Consider the following 21,110-nt stretch of genomic DNA (forward strand, 5'->3'; position numbering starts at 1 on the left):
CCTTATACATTTTTATGTTTTAAGATTTGAAAATATGACTCATATTATAGCACTAATGACATCACAATATTTGCATACTGGATTGTGATTGGCTTTCGTTCTTGCATCTGTTACATGGACGCAATGTCTTTGATTCTCATGCATGGTCGACAAAAACCAAAACGCACTGAGATAAAACGACACTCGTCACCATTATCATCATGTATCACACACACACACACACACACACACTGAGCTCCATCATCCAGCTGTTGCGTCTCAAGTCTTCAATAGTCTCGCATCTCCAACCAAACATTAATCACATCAACAAAAGACTCTGGTCAGAGGTTTAGATTAGAGGATTCTGGGACTATTTATAGACGGAAGGATTTTGTCGGCACAAAAGCCCGTCGGGAGCGGACGCTAAATAGCCTTTGTGGAATTAAAATTGCCATTCGATGTGCATTTTTCCTGAAAAACGTTAAAGAGCAGAGGTTGCTCTTTCACATCTCAGGAGTTCTCCGTGCATTTCTCATTGCAGAATCGACTTTAACTGAGACGTTTCTCCGAAATCATTGCTTAATGAAACATGCAAAGTTGTTATTAACATCCCAGCTAACAGGGAACATGACACAACTGAAAACCAAGTTAACATGACATTAAAATTGACTTAGTTTTAATATGTACATCCTACATTTTTCAGATCGTCTTTAAACATGATGATTGGGAGCAGTCTGGTCTTGTAATGCCATTGGTTTTCACAGTGGAAACGGTAGGAAGAAAGAAAAGCAAAGGAAGGAAACAGGGAGGAGGTCATGATTTTTCTGATGAGTAACAGGCGGAAAAATACAGCTCATCTTTGGATCATTTGGTTTAACCCAAACCAACTGGTAGGATCAAGTCCAATGTTAGATTTAACTCCACATCTCTGCTTTAATACGCGAATGCAAACACTCCATTTGTGCATCGTTGCATTATGAAAATGCACAAGATTGCAATTCATACCACAACGCAAGTACCTTCATGTAAGCTTGTTCGTGCATTTTGAAACCTCAATGTTTTCTCCTGAACAGACAAGCGAATTGAGACTTGAAGACGTCCGCTCCAGTGATCTCATGTATCCACTAGAGTTTCAGAAGAGATCTCAACAACTTCTCAAACTGTGCTCAGATTTGCCCAATCAAAGGCCCGTTCAAACCAAAAAACAAAACTATAACTATATTAGATTTCACTTGGTTTGAAATCACATTCACAATTCCCTACATTACTCACTAATATACGGGTGAAACTCATGCAAAAGTTCATTTATTTCAGAAATTCAACTTAAAAGGTGAAACTAATAGATTATATAGACTTATTACACGCAAAGTGGGATATTTCAAGTCTTTATTTGTTATAATTTTTATGATTATGGCTTACAGCTTATGAAAACCTTTTCACAAATTGAGGGTTTTCATATCTGTAAGCCATAATCATCAAAACTATAAAGGCTTGAAATATCTCACTTTGCATGAGTCTATATAATAGTTTCCCCTTTTAAGTTCACTCTCAGACTGGGACTGTATCTTTTCAAAAGGTAAACTTTTGTCCATTTCAGGTGCCAATATGTGCATTTTATGTGTTAATATGTTCATTTTAGGTGCTGATATGTACATTTTAGGAGCTAATATGTCCTTTTCAGGAGCTATTATGTCCATTTTAGGTCCTAATATGTACATTTTAGGTAGTAATATGTACATTGTAGGTACTCATATGTACATTTTAAGTGTTATTATGTACATTTTAGGTGCTAAAATGTAAATTTTAGGTGGTAATACATACATTTTAGGTACTAATATGCACATTTAGGTGCTAATATGTACATTTTAGGAGCTAATATGTCCATTTCAGGAGCTAATATGTCCATTTTAGGTGGTAATATGTACATTTTAGGTACTCATATGTACTTTTTAAGTGTTATTATGTACAGTTTAGGTACTAATATGCACATTTTAGGTGCTAATATGTACATTTTAGGTGGTAATACATACATTTTAGGTACTAATATGCACATTTTAGGTGTTAATATGTACATTTTGGGTGCTAATATGTACCACTAAGGTACCAATATGCAGCCTTTGGGTACAAAAGTGTACTTTTTGAAAAGGTACAGCCCCGGTGACAGCTTTTGTACCTTTTTTTACTGGGAGAGTTGATTTGAATTACTGAAATAAATGAACTTTTGCATGATATTCTAATTTTTGGAGTTTCACCTGTTTCTTTCTCCAAAGGATTATTTAAGACAAACAACATTGATAAAGGCATTAATCACGGAAACATATTAAGTGAAAGAGAAAGCAATGATATTTTATGATGCATGGTGTGGAAACAATTTTTGCACTTAAATTTCACACATAATCAGGGTTAATGATGTGTTAGGGTTTGGGTTTAGACAGAAATGGCGTTTTGGGTTTTTCCCAGTGCACTCGCTTGAAGTGTTTGTGGGTTTAACCGTTACACACACAGAGGAGGCAAAAGAAACACCAGATATAAATCTGTCAGTGCTGCCACTGCTGATCTAAACGTCTACATTCCTGGCCTTTGGGACACAAAGCGATCATCCTTTAAAAGACGAGATGCAGATTTTTCCCGCTGGTGACTCGGGTCGTGGTGTTTCCAGGTGCCGAGTCCCGGGTCGGGCGACAGGGAAGCATGCAGTTGTTCTCGCTGCCTGACTGGAGAAACACAAGACCCTGGAGCGCCGTTAAAGACAACAGACCCCGACAGCCCGACCCGGGCCCTCTGGTTTCCGTGGGAGCGTCGGGAATCCATCGGATTGGCTACACTGTGACTCCCGAAACACGCTGTGCCAGGAATGCTGCTCATCGCCTACACAAAAATGTTCCTGAAAACACACGCAGGACCGAACTGATGTAGTCCCAAAAAGTGTGTGTGCACTTCTCAGCTAACACAAATATGGGTAGCTTTCTAATAGTATTTTTTAATGCATTAATTATGCCTTATAATTCAATTCACATTTATTTGTATAGCACTTTTACATATACTTATATTGCACATTATGATGCATTGTGTGACTTCATGAATAATTGTAACCAAAAAAAAAAAAAAATGAAAATTGGTTCAGTGAATATTAAAGGAACATTCCATTTTATAATTCTTAAATATTATGGGAATGTTACTTTTAAATGATTTCGGAATATCAATATTGAAACTAAAATAAAAAAATATAAAAATATCTAAAATAGAAAAATATCTAAATTGAAACTACTGTTGAAACAAAGACACCTACATCTTGGATGCCCTTGAGTTAAGCTAAAACATACCAAAAATGAATTTCAAAGTGAACTATCCCTTTAAAGACCAGATAACTTTGGTTGAATGTTCTATTATTGTTACTGAAAGAACATTTGTGAGAACGTTCTGTTATTTGGGTTAAGTCATGTTTAAAAATATCTCAATGTCAATGCATTTCAGAATCAAGAGACTGAACTGAAGTGTGTGTGTGTGTGTGTGTGTTTCCATATTTAAACTGTTTACTATAAGCAGCGTGTGCTTAGATAAAGTCCGTTTTCATTTCATTAGCGTCTCACTTGATCTCGCTGAATTATCTGGAGTCTGTCCAACCGAGAGAAACATTTTGTAGAGTGAATATCACACTTTCATCATCCCAGAAATACGGCATGACTTCACTTCCTGACTGAAAGCCATAAAAACAGCTGCAGGCGCTTATGATTTTAATTTAGTTAAGTGCAAATATTCAATTTGGCCAGAAGAATGAAGATCTGAACTGGAATGAAGCCGTCTCTGGAGAGCAGCAGGAGTCTCGGCATTTCATATGTTCAGAATAGCAAACTACGCACACTATATACTATTTTTGCAGTGTACTGTACACAGTTTGTGTCTTGTGTGCATGCATGGGATTCCCGGATGATTGACAGAAATGTGTAGTACATGATCAAAGCACACTGTATCTCACAATGCAGTGTGCTTGACTTTGAACATGAGTTACGTTCACACTTTAAATTGCATTAAAATGCGAAATGGCATCATTGCATAATGTGTTCTGTATCATAATGTGTTACAGTAATCAGTATGATATAGCAATCCACACATAATTTACTGTTCAAAAGTTTGGAATCAGTAAGATCAGTATCTTTAAATAAATTTTGAAAGAAGTCTTATGCTCACCAATCAAAGTTGCATTTATTTGATCTAAAACACAGTACAAAAATAAATATTTAAAACAGATTTTTTATGTAGTAAAATGTAATTTATTCCTGTGATCAAAGCTGAATTTTCAGTCTTCAGTGTCACACGTTCCTTCAGAAATCACTCTAATATGAGGATTTGCTGCGCAAGAAACATTTATTCTATTATTTTTTTAATGACATGCATTTATTGATTATTCAAAAACATTTATTTATTGATTATTCATGTTGAAAACAATTCATATCATTTCGGAAATATTTTATTTTTCAGGATTTTTTGATGAATAAAAAAGTCAAAAGCACAGCAATAATTTGAAATAGAATATTTTGTAACATTATAAATTTCTGTACTGTCACTTTCGATCAATTTATTGCATCCTTGTTGAATAAAAGTGTCAACTCAATTTATTTCAAAACATGAAGACCCCAAACTTTTGAACAATAGTGTATTTTTTCTGCTGCCATTTGTGTTTGCAAAACTATTGATACAGTAAAAATAACATTTACAATATATTAGATATGACAATGATTGGCTGAGATTTTGTCGTGTCATGCAGCATTTTAACATGAGGAACAGAATCCTGGAACGTGTCGTGTCACGTCTGGTTTGGACACGCTGTTAACATGTGGAATCACAAGGAATCTGTTTACTTTTAACGTTAAATCCGGCTGGGAATGTGACGCAGAAGATTTTGCACAGAAAGCATACTTGTCAGCTAGACAAGAACTCACAAACACACACACACACACAGAGAGAAACCCACAAACACGCATATTCTCCCGTGAATGATGGATTTTTTAGTCAATGAATTTGGAGCAGCTGAAGGTCACAAACCTTCATGTATAATGTGATTCAAATGTCAAAGGAGAATATTCACCCACTCTGAACAAGAACGGCATGAACGTTAAATAGAAAGATAGAAATGTGTGAGACTCAGTGGTGATCCAGCATGTTCCTGAGAGACAAAACTGGCCAAAAAAAACGAGTAAAACACGACCAGACCTCGAGATTAAGTCTTTTCCTTCCCTATTGTACCTTATATCTGAGTGAAACACTTCTGGAAAAAGAATAAATGTGGGCGGGGCTTGATTTTGTCTGTGAGGAATTGATTGGATGGGAGTGGTTTGCTATTGGCTGATCTCATGTGAGTGACAGGTCGCCCCGCCCATATCATCAGAGAAGAGAAGAGATGCTGCGAGAGGAACTTATTCTGATTCAAGATTACCAGGAACAGGATGTTAAAAAATAGTGATGTGCATGGCCAAATCATTTATACTTTAAATGTGTTTTTCTGAGAGATGTTTCTCCACATCCACAGTATTATCCCCTATGAAACGAATCAAACAGGAGTGAATAGCAAATGTCATGGCTAATGTGTGAGAGCAGAGAAGAAAGATGCAGAAGAGCAGTGAGAACCAAACACTCAATTACAGGATCATAGAAAACTCACTAAGCAGAAGAGAGTAAATCCCTGAGTCTGAGCTGCTTGTGTGTGTGTGTGTGTGTGTGTGTGTGTGTGTGAGCGATGAGCCCCTTAAAAATTAGGCCTTTCGCGCCCAAGTGTGGTGGGAAAAACTGCAGTGGATGACAGGAATTTTAATGCTTGCAAACGTTCTTGTTCTGAGTCTCTCAAACTGTCTCTCAAAATCCACATGGCTTTTTGGCCTGGTAAAAAGGCATTACATTACCAAAGTTCCGTTGTTATGCTATTTTAAAGGTTCCTCATTTTGTTTTGGAGTCTCCTGCAACTGGTTTACTCGCATCCAAGGTCGAAAAATACTTTAATTTTCTCATAATTCACATTATGGAAACTTGTTTCCGCCACTGAATAAAAGTAAATAAATAAACAATTGCGACTTTTTATCTCACAATTGCGAGATATGAAGTTGGAATTGTGAGAAATAAAGTCGCAATTGTGAGATATAAACTCGCAATTCTGAGAAATAAAGTCGCAATTTCGAAATGTAAAGTCGCAATTCTGAGAAATAAAGTCGCAATTCTGAGAAATAAAGTCGCAATTTCGAAATATAATGTCGCAATTCTGAGAAACAAAGTCACAATTCTGAGAAATAAAGTCGCAATTGCAAGAAATAAAGTCGCAATTCTGAGAAACAAAGTCGCAATTCTGAGAAATAAAGTCGCAATTCTGAGAAATAAAGTCGCAATTTCTAAATATAAAGTCGCATATCTGAGAAACAAAGTCGCAATTCTGAGAAATAAAGTCGCAATTTCGAAATATAAAGTCGCAATTCTGAGAAACAAAGTCACAATTCTGAGAAATAAAGTCGCAATTGCAAGAAATAAAGTCACAATTCTGAGAAACAAAGTCACAATTCTGAGAAATAAAGTCGCAATTGCAAGAAATAAAGTCACAATTCTGAGAAACAAAGTCGCAATTCTGAGAAATAAAGTCGCAATTCTGAGAAACAAAGTCGCAATTCTGAGAAATAAAGTCGCAATTGCGAGATATAAAGCTTCAATTCTGTGAAATAGTTACAATTGTGAGAAAAAAAGAAAGAATTGTGACTTTTTATCTCACAATTCTGACTTTTTTTCTCACAATTGCGAGTTTACATCTCGCAATTCTGACTTTATCACACATAATTGCGAGTTTATATCTCGACATTCTGACATCTTTTCTCAGAATTGTGAGATATAAACTCACAATGGCGAGAAATCAGGCCAATTCTAAGGGGGGGAAAAAAGACTAACTTTTTTCCCCTCAAAATAGTTTAAATATCACAATTCTGACTTTATAACACGCAATTGCGACTTTATTTCACGCAATTCTGACTTTAAAACACGCAATTGCGACTTTATATCACGCAATTCTGACTTTACATTATATCTCGCAATTCTGACTTTATATCTCGCAATTCTGAGAAATAAAGTCAGAATTGCGAGATGTAAACTCGCAATTGTGAGAAAAAAAAGTCAGAATTGTGAGATAAAAAGTCACAATTACCTTTTTTATTTTTCATTCATTTTCATACACATTCCCTCTTTTCTCTCAGTGTCTGAAACTGTTCGATCAAAGATTCAGTCTCTCTAAACCCCGCCTTTCCAAGAGCCTGCTCTGCTCTGATTGGTCAGATGACACAGTCTGTTGTGATTGGTCGATCGCTTACATTAGAATATTTGAATTTCAGTAGAAAACAACATCATAAACTCGACATAGACAACTCAAACCAAACTCTTCGAGTCTCAGATACAACTACAGTGTCTGAGGGTGGAGCAAAAAAGACGCTATATTTTTATTATGGCATTGCACAGCATTATATTTCATTTTATTGTCATGTCTGTACTTTTTTCAGCACGGGAAGCTCATGTAACCAAGACCAATTCCTTGTGTGTTGAAGCTCATTCTGATTCTGAAATTGTCAAAACATTGATTTGACACCATGAACCATCCAATCACAGTTATGAATTCTGAACTCGTAAGTTGGTCCTTCCCAGAGGATCTGAGAGCAGCATTACATGCAAACACCGCTCACTCTTGCTTCATTGGCTCTTAAGAGACTTCTTAAAGGGGATAAAACGCTGATAAGGCATTATGGCACACACACAGGCTCATAAAAACTATATAGCCCATCTTCCATTATAGATTCCATCAAGCTTTTTAAAAATGTGCATTAATCTAATTATCATTCACTGATGTACTTGTACTCAATTTTAGTTCCAAACACTTGTGCAATAACTGAGGTCTCATGGTTTCCCATTTGATCTCTTCGTGTCAGTAAGGTTGCTGACCTCTGCACTACGGGAAAGAGTAAATGGAAACAGCATGCAAAGTCAAAAAAGTAGCAAAGTTGCAAACTATAGTCAGCCTTACGCAGTTTGAATACTTGTCGACAGACAGACATTCACTCGCAGAAAAGGAATTTACTCACTCTCACATTGTTCCAAAACTAAATTACTTTAGTTTCTTGGCAAATTGCTTCTTGGGAACATAAAAAGGTTTGTTTTTGTTATATGTCATGGTCTTTTCAGTACAATGAATGTGAATATGAATTGGGGCTGTCATAGCCTGCAAGCCAGACCCACATCAAGATGTTGAGTCTGGGAACTCCCCATTGGCAGAGCTCAATCCGAAGGACAGGAAAAACGGTGGTCTTTCAAATTCCCTCTGCATGCAATAGAAAAGAAACTAAAGTAATTTAGTTTTGGAACAATGTGAGAGTGAGTATGTGTGTGATTCAGCAACGACATGAGGTCAACTAACCCTTCAATGATCACAACTCTGGATCAGACTTTGTGTTCATGTGTCAGATGTCACTACTTCTCTCATGAATGCTTAGGAAAGTTCAAATAGGTTGGGATTTTAGATTTCCAATGAACTCCAGACTTAAATTTGGACCTTTTCATCACAGAAATATACTTCAGAAATGCATATGAAGGTTTTAATTTCGGATTTTCATAGACATGAAAATTCACCTTTAGTGTTCCAAGGACCAACAACATGAGAATGACTAAATAATGACATCAATTTCCCTTTTGGCTGAAATATTCCTTCAAGCCAAACACTCAGCTCTGTCTTACCTTCCAGAATGACTTCTTTGCCTGTTTTCTTCAGGGCCTGTACAGCCTCATCGTGAGTGGCTTCTCTGAGGTCGTTCCCGTTCACGGACAAAATCGCATCGCCCACGTAAAGAGCCTCCGTCTGGTCCGCTGCCAGCCCTTTGAAGATCTTTGAGATCAGGATGGGCATCTTATTCTCTTTACCCCCTGTAAAACAACATGCAAATGTGGTCAATTTCAGTAGCAACATTTTTTGGAAATGCATACACTAAAATTTCTCGTTTTTACTGGTAGATGAACAGAGAACCATGGGCCAGTTGCAAAAACATAGACATATGTGTCTAAAGAACTAGTATGCAATTACTAAGAGCTAATCAACATTACTTTCCATGTATAAAATTAGATCAATCAACATTTTTTATGTAACTGAAGTCATGAAAGGTTTACTTGTAAAACTAGTCTTATGCAACTGGCCACAGTAAAAATCATGACAGATTATTTCTGGGAATGACAAAGATTGCGTTATAGATCATTTTTGGTGTAGATAATGCAGTAACTATTAAAATAAAAATACTTGTTATGTAAATAAATTCAATTCTTTCATGCAAAGACTGGTCGGCAAATATTACAAGTGAAATATACTTTGTGGTATTTTAGACCAGTGCCCTGGTTAGTCTTCCCATTTTAACGAATCCCTCTCATATCATGTTAATCTGTTGGACTATAAAATACTATGAGAGGACATTTGTGGCTGCACAATATATTGAAATAAAATTGATATTGCAATATGGCTTAATCAAGTGATTGTGATCTGCATGCATCTAAATGAACACAGTGCAGCGCTTCACTCTGAAACTGGCAGAGAAAATATTTGTCGGCAAACTACCGACATGGTAATGTTTTAAAATACGGAAATTAAGACATTATGTAATTTTACAGCTGTACTACTTTATTTTATTAAATGCAATTTTCTATTTTACAATATAATAGAATGAATCATTGCAATTTATTTCTTGATTTAATATTTTATTATTTAATATTAATCACAATAAAATCATATTATAAAAACTGTAAGCATTTATAGTTACTAAATCAGTGTTCAAACCTAAGAGGATGATTCACACCAAAAAAAAAAAAAAGTATAATAATTGGTCTGCAAATTTTCTACGCAGATGCACTCTCCAACAATATCACCCCAATGATTAATTATTTTCAGATATAGCTATCCAAGTAATCCGGTAAAAATTACTGTGTTTTATTTATATTGCAATGTACTGTATTTAGCAGAAAATACAAACTTTTTTCTAAAAAAAAAGGCAACTATATATTTTTGTTTATTATATATTAATACAAATATACTGTGACAGAGTAATATTATAAATATGTAAAATTAATAGGGCTGTCAAACCATTAATCGCGATTAATCGCATCCAAAATAAAAGTTTGTGTTTACAATATATGTGGGTGCACTGTGTATAATTATTTATATATATATATAAATACACACACATGCATGTATATTTAAGAATAAAATAGTATTTATATATAAAATATTTATATTCATATATAATATGAATTATTTATAAATCTATACACAGTATATACATGAAAATATTTCTTAAATATATACAAGCATGTGTGTGTATTTATATATATATAAAGTAATTATACACAGTGCACCCACATATATTATTTAAACACAAACTTTTATTTTGGATGCGATTAATCCCGATTAATCGTTTTGACAGCCCTAAAAATTAAGTTTGAAAATGTTTAGTTCCAATTAATGTTACATTATTCTTTTTTTTTTCAACTTACTATGCCGAGTACTACTTACTATGAAGAGACACAATGCCATTAACTATTCACACAAATCATGACATACAAAAAGTCTAGTTCTAGACGAGTTAAAAAATGAGCATTCATATGCATTGTTAAATACAGAACAACTGCATAAAAATATACCCTAAATATTACATTATTAACTAAATGTATTTTTCCAAGTACTTTTCTGTTATGCACTTTCTGTAAAGCTGCTTTGAAACAATATGTATTGTGAAAAGCACTATACAAATAAACTTGAATTGAATTGAATTGAATAAAAACCCAACTCAGCTACTGATGTTGATGTGATTTATGGACAACACCGTAAAACCAATCAAAATTTCATCGACTTCGCCCTTGATCTGGGGTGTGTGCTCCACATATTACAGACCGATACACATATATCTTCTTTAATGAATGATGGTTCGGTCTGTGGCTTTCTCGAGCATGCGAATGAAATATCCAATGAGAATTAGGCAGCTCATACTCTTTAAACTTACATCTAGAAATTCAAGGGCATGTGAAACAGCCACCTTGTGTATACTATAAACCATAAAACATTTATATGTGGTTCCAGACTGACTGACCATGTGCCAGCATCATCAGCGTGCATCAGAAGTGGTCTCGTCTAATTACCCCTAATCTGCTTTCAGGGGTTTTACCCTCTATTCTAGTGACCCTTTGACCCTTAAAGACACATGCGACGCGAATGCGGGTGGGATCTCGGCTCCTGCCAGACACTGTTGGCAACCTCCGGTCTCTCTGAGGAGCTCCAGCACGTTATCAATCATTTCTCGCTGCAGTCCCTGCCAGGACGTCCCGCACAAACACACTAATGCTGGAATGCAACACTGACTGCATCATTCTTGTGCAAACACAGTGTTCAAAGGTCTGAGAAAACGCTTCTAATGTAGCACAAATCTTTCAATTTCTAAATATATTATTACCATAACAATTTGAGTGAGTTGAACCTATACTTTTGTATGTCAGTGTACATCAGAACTGTGTTACAAGCAAGGCTGCATGATTTGAGGTAAGGACATTTCCTGAAAAAAATTACAAAATTATTATTATAATTATTATTGTAAGTGCTCCAGTGCTTTTTTGTAGGATTGCAGAATCAGAGCAACATTTTGTGATTGATTATACATCAATATAATTAATGCAATTTAATGTAATTATTATAAATTAATACTTATTGTATTATTAATATGCATTATAAGTATTATTGTCAAATAAAATATTCAACTAAAATATAAATATTAAACTAATAAAATATTGAACAAAAATATAAAAATAAAATATTAAACAAAATAAGAAATATTACTATTATTATAATACTTTTGCATTGTAAGAAAAGACATTTTAGAAAAATAGCATTAAATATTGTAGTAACTGTTAAATTATTAAAATATATAATTATAGAAAATTAGGGAGAAATATTATAAAATAGATGAACAAAAATGAACAAGGCTTTTGGATGTCACTGTTATATCAGAGTTGTGTTAGAAGCAGGGCTGCATGATTTGAGGAAAAAAATAATAATTGAGTTCCCACTATCTCTAGTCCGGGTCTCCGCATCATAACCACATCACACAGGTTATTTCAGTACAGTAGATGCCTGTAATAATCCTGAGCAATAAAACTAATTCACAACAACATGGCCGAACGTTAATGAAAAAGGGCAGTAGGGCCATCACTTAATGCACTTACGTACATGCACTAAAACTAAATGTTTGTTTTTGGGGTTACAGCAGCAGCAATATGAAATGTTATGGTCATATAAGACGAAATGCCATACCACAGTTAAAATCCCCATATATGACAAAATAACTGCAATTTGATTCGTGTAGCCCAATATTTGAATAATTCAAAAAACAAATTTTCTGTCATTTGACCGTTATCATTCATCACAGCACTGAGAATATGCAAATGTATTGGTAAATTATTAAAATATTACTTTAAAATCTAAGTACTTCACATAAATATTTCACTTCTAAGTGGTTTGTCTGACCAAAAAAGTTGGGAATTGCTGATTTAAGCCATAAACAAATGCAATAGTGCCCCTTGTGGCCATGCTGAAAAGTGCCCCTTGTAGCCATCTGAATTAAACTTCACATTCCGACATCCAATCGTCACCTTTGTTTATATAGCATTTTTTTTTTACAATACAGATGTATCAAAGCAGCTTCACAGTGATAACATAAAAATAATAGACCTTATTCACCAGAGAAACAAGCGCGGAGGATTCTTTAGAATTAATTAGCTGGTGAAGTGGATTTATTTATTTATTGTAGAGTTAACGAAAGTTAAGAGCATTGTAAAGTTTGAAGTGGATGTCATAGACCGGGAACTTACTAAAATGAGCGGTTCATTCATAAATCTGTAAGATCATGCTGTGGAAATACAAACCGGAAGAACATGAGCAGCGCAGAGCTGAAAAGGGGCGGGGCTACATGAGCTATATATGAGTAATCTAATTCTAATTGGATCATTTCTGACTTGTGACAAAAAAATACAAAACAAGCACAGCGTTCTTAGTGAGAAGAGGCGCTGTTACGTTTTCATGTGTAAAACTTATTAAAAAAAGTTTAAAGAAAAACACAAATTGTAACATTTATAAAAAATAAATTGAATAAATGTAAATAGGAAAATGTATTAAATAAAAAATATAAATTATTTAAATAATTAACTAATACCGTAGAGTCGGGATGAACGGTATATCAGCCATATCGGTATCGTATCGGTTAGTTTTTTATGTTATCATTATCGGCCCGCAAAGAAAATTTGGTCGATATATTAAAGCCGATAAATAATGTATTATTTCCTTCAGCTGAGACGCTTCAGATGCGCACTGACTGTTCAACATGATGGCATTGAATTGCTTGAAATGTGATTGGAATCACAACACGTGAAGTGCAACATGTGCAGCGCAAGTGTGTCATTTATCACAATGAGAACATTATAATTGTGTATTTGGGACATTGATTTTATTGGTCAAAATTTTGCTTTTGTAACCAGGCTCTCGAAACTGACAAATATTTGGATTTAGATTTATCAGCCAATATATCGGTTATCGGCTTTTAAATATAAAGAATTATTGGTTATTTGTATCAGCCAAAAATGTCATATCAGTGCATCCCTACTATAGTAAGTTGAAAAAATTGAATAATGTAACATAATAGAAACTTAATTTTTACATATTTATAACATTACTCAGTCACAGTATAAAATTATTAATATATAATAAACGAAAATATATAGTTGCCTTTTAAATTTTAGACTGGGGCTTCATTGCATGAGGATGATCATATCTGGGGGATCTGAAAGATTGAAAACTAAAGCCTTTTTCTCCGAAAGTGTCCGAACGACGGGTCCAAAGACTGTGCCACTGTAAATATAGACGTACAACTGCACTTCAGACTCAAGGCAAGGTCGTCCCTCTGTGGCTCCCTAAAATAAACAGCACCATACTCTTCTCTGCTCTCGTTCCATAGCTTTCATGTGAAGCCAGAGACAGGCTGAGGAGCATGATGGGTAATTCTCCAGTCAGCTGTCGACCCCCGAGAACACACACATACTGCAGGATTCACTAACCCGTAAATCTCACACGCGACATCATGCAAATCATTAGAAAACATCAGAACTGATATGGTGGTCAAATGTTTTTTCTCTAAGGTCTTCACTTAATGTGACAGCTGTCACAGTTTTAAGATAGCCCACTAAAAATAACCAGAAACCCAAAAGATGTAGTACCACCAGTGCAAGAAGATAATAGGCTACCATATAGGCTACTGAAATTAATGTATTTTATGGCACTCTGAGATTTTCATGTCTCAAAATTGAGACCATATTGCCATGGATTACATAAAACGAGCATAAAAAGTACAATAATACTGTTTTTATTTTGCTACCGTATTAGAAACCCCATTTAGAACTAGTGATCAACCGTTTTACCGATATTTCCCCGATATTTGCATTAATATTTTTACATAATCAGGTTTTATTTTAATAGGCCTATTACCATCTCTCACCATAACTTTACCAGGAAGGAATCCATGTCCAAGAAACCAGGATTTAAATAACAATAAAATATTTTAAAAGCTCTGAAGTCGTGGTGTAAAGTCCAGCATAAGCTGCTAACTTACATCATATTTATGAATCCCGAATGAGTGTTTCCAAACTCTTCAGGAACAACAAGTTTAATAACACTTTGATAAACTACTCGCCTTACCCTTAATACTTATTCCGAGTCCTCCGACCTCTTGTTTGGTGACTCTGACGGTTCGCTTGACGTTGGTGATGGTGTCCGGTACCGGGGAGGCGCTGAGGTTCGCCGGATCCCCGTTAACAGCTCCGGGCGCGGGCGAGCAGCTGTTCCCGGTCTCATCGCCGGTTTCTCCGGGACTCACGGTGAACGAGTCCTCGCTGAGAGTGGCAAGCACGCGGATCCAGTGGTGAACGGTAACTCGGAGCTCCAGCAATCCGCTCCTCACGGGCTTCACTGCGGCCGCCATGATCAACACATTCCTGGAATACCAGCGGAGCGACGGGCGCTGCAGTCCCGAACTCAACTCACTATAACCCCCTCCCTCTCTCTCTCTCTCTCTCTCTCTCTCTCTCTCTCTCTCTCTCTCTCTCTCTCTCTCTCTCTTTGCGTAGTTGGTGGACTGTTTACCGAAGTTTGTTGAAATCTGCGGTGTTAATAAGAGAAATTAATTGGTGTTGACTTTTTAAATATACATGTGTGTAAAAAAAAAATTGTAAAGTGTAAATAGCCTAAGTCAAGACTAAATTGTTAGGCCTACAATAAATGTGTATTTAAAATTCAAATTCGCTCTCTCTCTCTCTCTCTCTCTCTCAATTAACTTTTTTTTTCTTTCAACTTTCATAGATGTTTACAATGGCATTTAAAGCCAAACAGATATTGGGGAAAACATATAGCCTAACATTGGCCCATCTTACATTGTACTGAGTAAATCATTAAATTCTACAAATATTTTTTTTCAATATAAGAAATGTTTTTTTATAGGCTACAGTTCTTATTTAGTGATTCTGATCAAAATATGACTTTCTGTTATGAAACAGAACATTGATTTCATACATGTCCACTATAGAGACACCAATGACTTACATTATCAGGCATTCTGAAATTATATATACATTTTCCAATGAAATATAAGTTATTGCCAGATAAGAACACATGCAATTCGATACAGTGATAAATTGTACTGAATGGCACTTTCACAGTATATATCTTTCATATAACTGAGAATTATCTTTTTTGCAAAGTTTGGTTAAAATATTTTCCACATTTGTTTCTTAAGCTTTAAACAATAGGCTAATGACATGAAAAAATACTAAATTCAGAAAAACTTTTTCTTTTTCTTTCTTTCTAGTTTTAAGGAAGTTATGTTATACTCCGTCATAGTGGACGTCAGGACTCAGTTGTTTAAAAGATAAAAATGTGTGTATGTGTGTGTGTGTGTGTGTGTGTGTGTCATAACTGATGTCATAACTGATGTCATAACTGGTGTTTGGTTTTTTTTGTTTTTTTTGCATAACATTTATAGTACATTTTTAGCATGCCTAATTTTGTGAGTGTATTATTTTTATCTCCAGATCTGAGCTGTCAGATAAAGCACAGCTGAAGCTCTTCATCTGAAGCTCATCTCCAGACTCCTGCTAATGTTGGGAAAGAATGTCGTTTGCATTGACGGCACAGTGTGAAACTATTCGAACTAATTCCCGAAGAAAGGCTCTAATTAGTCTCTTCATAAGCGGAAAAGTTTGAATTGTTCCTTAGCCAACACAAGGACCCAGAGCTCCTCACTGACACACACATATAAATCACTGATTCTGCAAACTTTGTTCAGTCAAAACACAACTTACTGTACGAATGCAGCCAGTGTTGCTTCTGTTCAGTGTTTACAGATTCCTCTCCTCAATGGAAGGAACTGTGTCTCCATCTAGTGGTGAAATCATTCTTCAACTGCACTCATGTGTAAATCAACAATTGATTTACTTTATTTACAGTCTATGTTGAATACCAACATTACAGTTTTTCTCAATTGCTAACCAGCACTGCCCCCCCCCCCCCCCCCAAGCGTTTTGATTATGCTTTTGTTTATTGAACTAAATATAGGCCTACTGTTGTTATCTTATATAACCAATTTAGGCATATATGCACTGATATCGAATGGAGATTTAATTACATGATATTTGTGTATATTTTCACATGCATACTATTAGAGAATTGATATTGTTAAAATATAATAATACTAAAATAAAATAAAAATGCATGGTTCAAAACTCTTCGCACATTCAGTGAAACAGTAGTCTATGCTGACCAAACTGTGAATCATCTTTCATTGCTTTCACACAAAATGCGTTCAATGAAATCCATGAACATTTTTTGTCATTCTCACTGCACCATCTGCAAAACACTATATTTGCAGCATTTTTTCTAACGTTAACAACACACTGCTTTCGAAACTGATAAAAGCCCATTCAAATAAGTTTGATGGCAAACTCTGCAGGAATTATATTGAAATATAAATTGTTAGCAAAATATTTACAATGAAATTAAATAATAATTATCACAAACGATATTGCAGTTTCAGTCCTATTTTTAGTTTCTAGTAGGCCTATGGTAATTTTTTCAATCATCTTTTGAAAATTCGGATGGTTTCAGAATGAATTTGTTTGGAAACATGGATCAAGTAAGACACATTCATAGGGAAATAAGAGTGGGAACGAGGGAGAACTGGACCCTCACCATCCTGTACATCTATACTGTACATCCATACTGTATGTTTGCACTGTACATCTGTACTGTACATCCATACATTTTCCAAACTGCTTGTCCTGTGTGTTGTGGGGAGGCTGAAGTCTTTCCCAGAGTCTCGGGTTGTGGAGAGGTAAACACCCTGGACAGATGACACACAATTCTGATTTCTGATCTTTTTGTTTTGTTGTTGGTTTCTAATTATCATTGCATCAGGATTTTGTTGTTTTGTTTCAACTTTTAATTTTTTTGCATGTAAAATGACTATATGTAGGCTAAAGATATAGAAAACAATGCTTAATTTCTCATTCATCATTTATGTCATCATTCACAGTCAGTAAAATAAAAATATCTTATTCTTATGAGCATATTCTTTTCTTATGAGATCCTATTCTTTATGTGTATAAAAAACATTCAAAAGTTAAAAATAAAAAGTTCAACTTTAATTTAATGCTCCCTGTGTTTCAGTGTTTTTAGGTCAGTGAGTTATGAATGACGTGTTTTTTCAATGAGAATTTCTGCCAGTGTTTTGGTGAAATTTTGGAGTTTAATTTGAGACTGCATGAAGAGTATAAAAAATGTGGCTTCAGTATTGAACAATGCTTGTTAGCAAAGTAAAAAATTATATATTATATTATATTATATTATATATGATATTATATTATACTATACTATGCTATACTATATTTCTGTATTATATCTGTAAAATATAATAATATGCCATAGTATTTACTTATTCTCCAATATTTTTTAAACCATGTAATATAGCATTGCATTGTGTGCATGTGTGTGTGTGTGTGTGTGTGTGTGTATTTGGGGCTGTTGTATGAATATTTGCATTTTTGGTTTGGGTGTTTTCTACCATTACCATCTGTTCTCATAATCCTTCATGTCTGTCTGGTCTCAGACCTGTCGTACATCTGTCTGTGTAACTGTGCGGTGTATCTCTCTCTCTATCTGTGTGTGTGTTTGTTTTATGTTTTCATTTTTGGATGTGCTTTCATGATTTTGTGTGTACAGTATGTATGTTTTTATCTAGATAGACAGGATAGATGTGCTATATCTTAAACTATTTTAATCAACATATCTTTAAGTTCTTTATAGTCTTTAATTCCTTTAATAGTATTTTAGAATTATCCTCAAACCACAGTAACACTTCACAATAAGGTTCATTTGTTAACATTGGTAAATACATTAACTAACATGAACTGACAACGAACAATGCAATTTTAAAACATTTTTCATTTTTGTCAATGTTAGTAAAAATACAATTGTATATTTGTTTGTTCGCGCCGCATTAGCTATTGGTAACAGGTACAACTTTTAGTCGAATTAACATTGACTAATATCCATAAATGCTGTATTGTTCATTTTTAGCTTATTTTAGCATTTTAGCTTTAGAGACAGTCACAGGAACCCTCTTTTTATCCTTATACATATATATGTGGACCTAGGATCTTGATGAAAAATAATTTTTTCATTGAAATAAAATATATATAAATATTCGATGAAAAAAACCTAAAATAAACAAAATATATAAATGCTGCTTTGGCAACGAACAGAAATAAGTTTGAGCTAAAATTACTGAAAATAAACTGGAAAATGGAATAATATTCAATACTAATAATACTCGAAAAAAATAAACCTAAATAGTCATAAAAATGCACGAATGTACTAAAAATTAGTAAACACTGAAAATATAAAAATTTAAGTTATTTCTAAATATTAATTAAACTATATTAGCATATATATTATACTAAAATAATACTAATGTGCAGTAAAATTTTATATACAACTTTAAGCACAACTTTATTTCTTATTATCCAAAGTGCCAAATCCAGTCTACTCTATGCGTGTGTGTGTATGTGTGTGTGTTTGTTTGTGTGTGTATTACTTTAAGCAAACCTTTATTTCTTATTTTCCAATATTTTCCAACTTATTTTCCTTTTTAAGTGCCAAATCCAGTCTAGCTACTGTATGTGTGTGTGTGTGTGTCTGTTTATTTGTGTGGAGTGTGTCAGTGGTTCTTTGTGCGTGTGTGTGTGTGTGTGTGTGTGTGTGTGTGTGTGTTAGTGAGCGTGTTTGCCTGATAAAAATGAAATGTAAATGCATATGTCTGTGCTGAGGAGGAGCTGTATGTCAGCATACGCTAAGCCGTCCCTGGTGTCCATCTGCTCATATATAACCTTACTGTCTCTAAGTGGCGTGTGTGTGTGTGTGTGTGTGTGTGTGTGTGTGTAGATGTCTTTACCCTGGAGGGTTAACCAGGCGTCTGCCTGCTGACCTCTGTGACCCCGGGTCTTTGCTCAGACCTCAGGAGAACAGCAGGTACACACACACACACACACACACACACACACAGGAGCAGAACAGCAGGAGAATAAGGGCTGGGGGGGGGGGGGGGTCGTGATGGAAAGCTGTTGCATTGTGAAAGACCTGCTAATGCACTAAACAGACCACTGACAAAGACACACACACTCAGAGACACAAGCCCAGCTGTCAATCACACACAGACACACACACGCTGGCACGAGTCACATCAGCAGGGCGACTTCTGCCATTCGGACTAATGCATTTCTGTCTTTGTTGACGCGCTGCTTCATTTGCCCGTTACAAATTATCATCACAAAGGCCTGCTGGGTCACAAACGTGACGCATTCACAGACCACACACTCACTCCTCCGTCTGTCTGGAGCTGCTCGCTTTCATCAGTCTTGCAGCTGATGAGTTTAAGTGGTCAGTTCTCCTCAAGTTCACACTGGCGTAGACCAGAGAATCTCAGTAATTTACAGTCTTCAACTGTTGTTTTAGCACTAAATGACAGGGGTGTACTGATGCCGTCATGTCCCGATCCCATACACATCATGATACTGAACTCACCATACCATGTTATTGCGATACTCCAAGACATATGATAAAACGGTAACAAAAAATATGCTGTTGATTAAAATGCTAACTTTGGTGTGATAGTGTGTGTGTGTGTAAATGAACAGTCTTGGAATAACATAGATTACAGAATATAGATTATTTCAAATCATCTTTATACTAAATGATTTTATACTCTGCATCTATTGCATCTCTGTCTCTGCAGGACGGCGGTGTTACTGTAATGTGTATTTGTTGGGGAGCATCTGTCCCACACGCGTGAGAGCAGGTGGAGACTCACTCGCCGGGGACTGGGGAAGAACGAGAGGCATGTGTTTGTGTGGGAGGCAATAGGAGGAGGGAGAGAGAGAGAGAGACACACAAACAACACAGGTCAGTCTGAGATGAACAGGAGAACAGTTTAGAGTCAATGTCTTTGTCAGCTTCTCAGGGACCAATATGTACATTTCCAGAAGAAAGTGTGAAGTGGTGCCTGCAGTGGCATAACTCACTGCTCGGTTGCTAGGGTGTGGTACATGATTGCATATGAGCCAACAAACAAGTCTGTATGATGCTCTGGTGCTGAGATATGGCTTATTCAGTTGTTCAGGTGGTTGATATTATGGGTGGTTGCTAGGGTGTTGCTATGAAGTTGCTAGGATGTTCTTGGTGCTTGCTAGGTGGTTGCTATGGTGTTGCTAGGTGGTTGCTAGGGTATTATGGGTGGTTGCTAAGGTGTTACATTATGTGTGTGTTGTATATATATATATATATATATATATATATATATATAAAGATAGTTTTATACTATAGATGCAACCAAAATATGTTTTGTATATATTATAAATATATTATACAAATATATTATAAATATGTTTTAAAAATATATAGGTCTATATATATATATAGGCCTATATATATGACCTCA

At 35.3% G+C, this 21,110-nt stretch overlaps 1 protein-coding gene across 1 annotated transcript in view; it reads right to left on the reverse strand.

The window, feature by feature from the left end:
* Nucleotides 1-15,124, reverse strand: part of snta1 (syntrophin, alpha 1) — a 26,747-nt gene extending 11,623 nt beyond the window's left edge. Inside the window, exons 1-2 of the mRNA XM_039693538.2 lie at nucleotides 14,765-15,124; nucleotides 8,728-8,913 (exon numbers count right to left, since the gene is read on the reverse strand). Coding sequence (XP_039549472.2) covers nucleotides 8,728-8,913; nucleotides 14,765-15,047 — 469 coding nt within the window. The 5' untranslated portion in view covers nucleotides 15,048-15,124. The remainder of the gene's footprint in view (nucleotides 1-8,727; nucleotides 8,914-14,764) is intronic.
* Nucleotides 15,125-21,110: the final 5,986 nt, after the last annotated feature.

The sequence above is a fragment of the Pimephales promelas genome, chromosome 8 (assembly GCF_988280905.1).
Source record: "Pimephales promelas chromosome 8, fPimPro1.hap1.1, whole genome shotgun sequence".
In the NCBI taxonomy this organism is placed as follows: domain Eukaryota; kingdom Metazoa; phylum Chordata; class Actinopteri; order Cypriniformes; family Leuciscidae; genus Pimephales; species Pimephales promelas.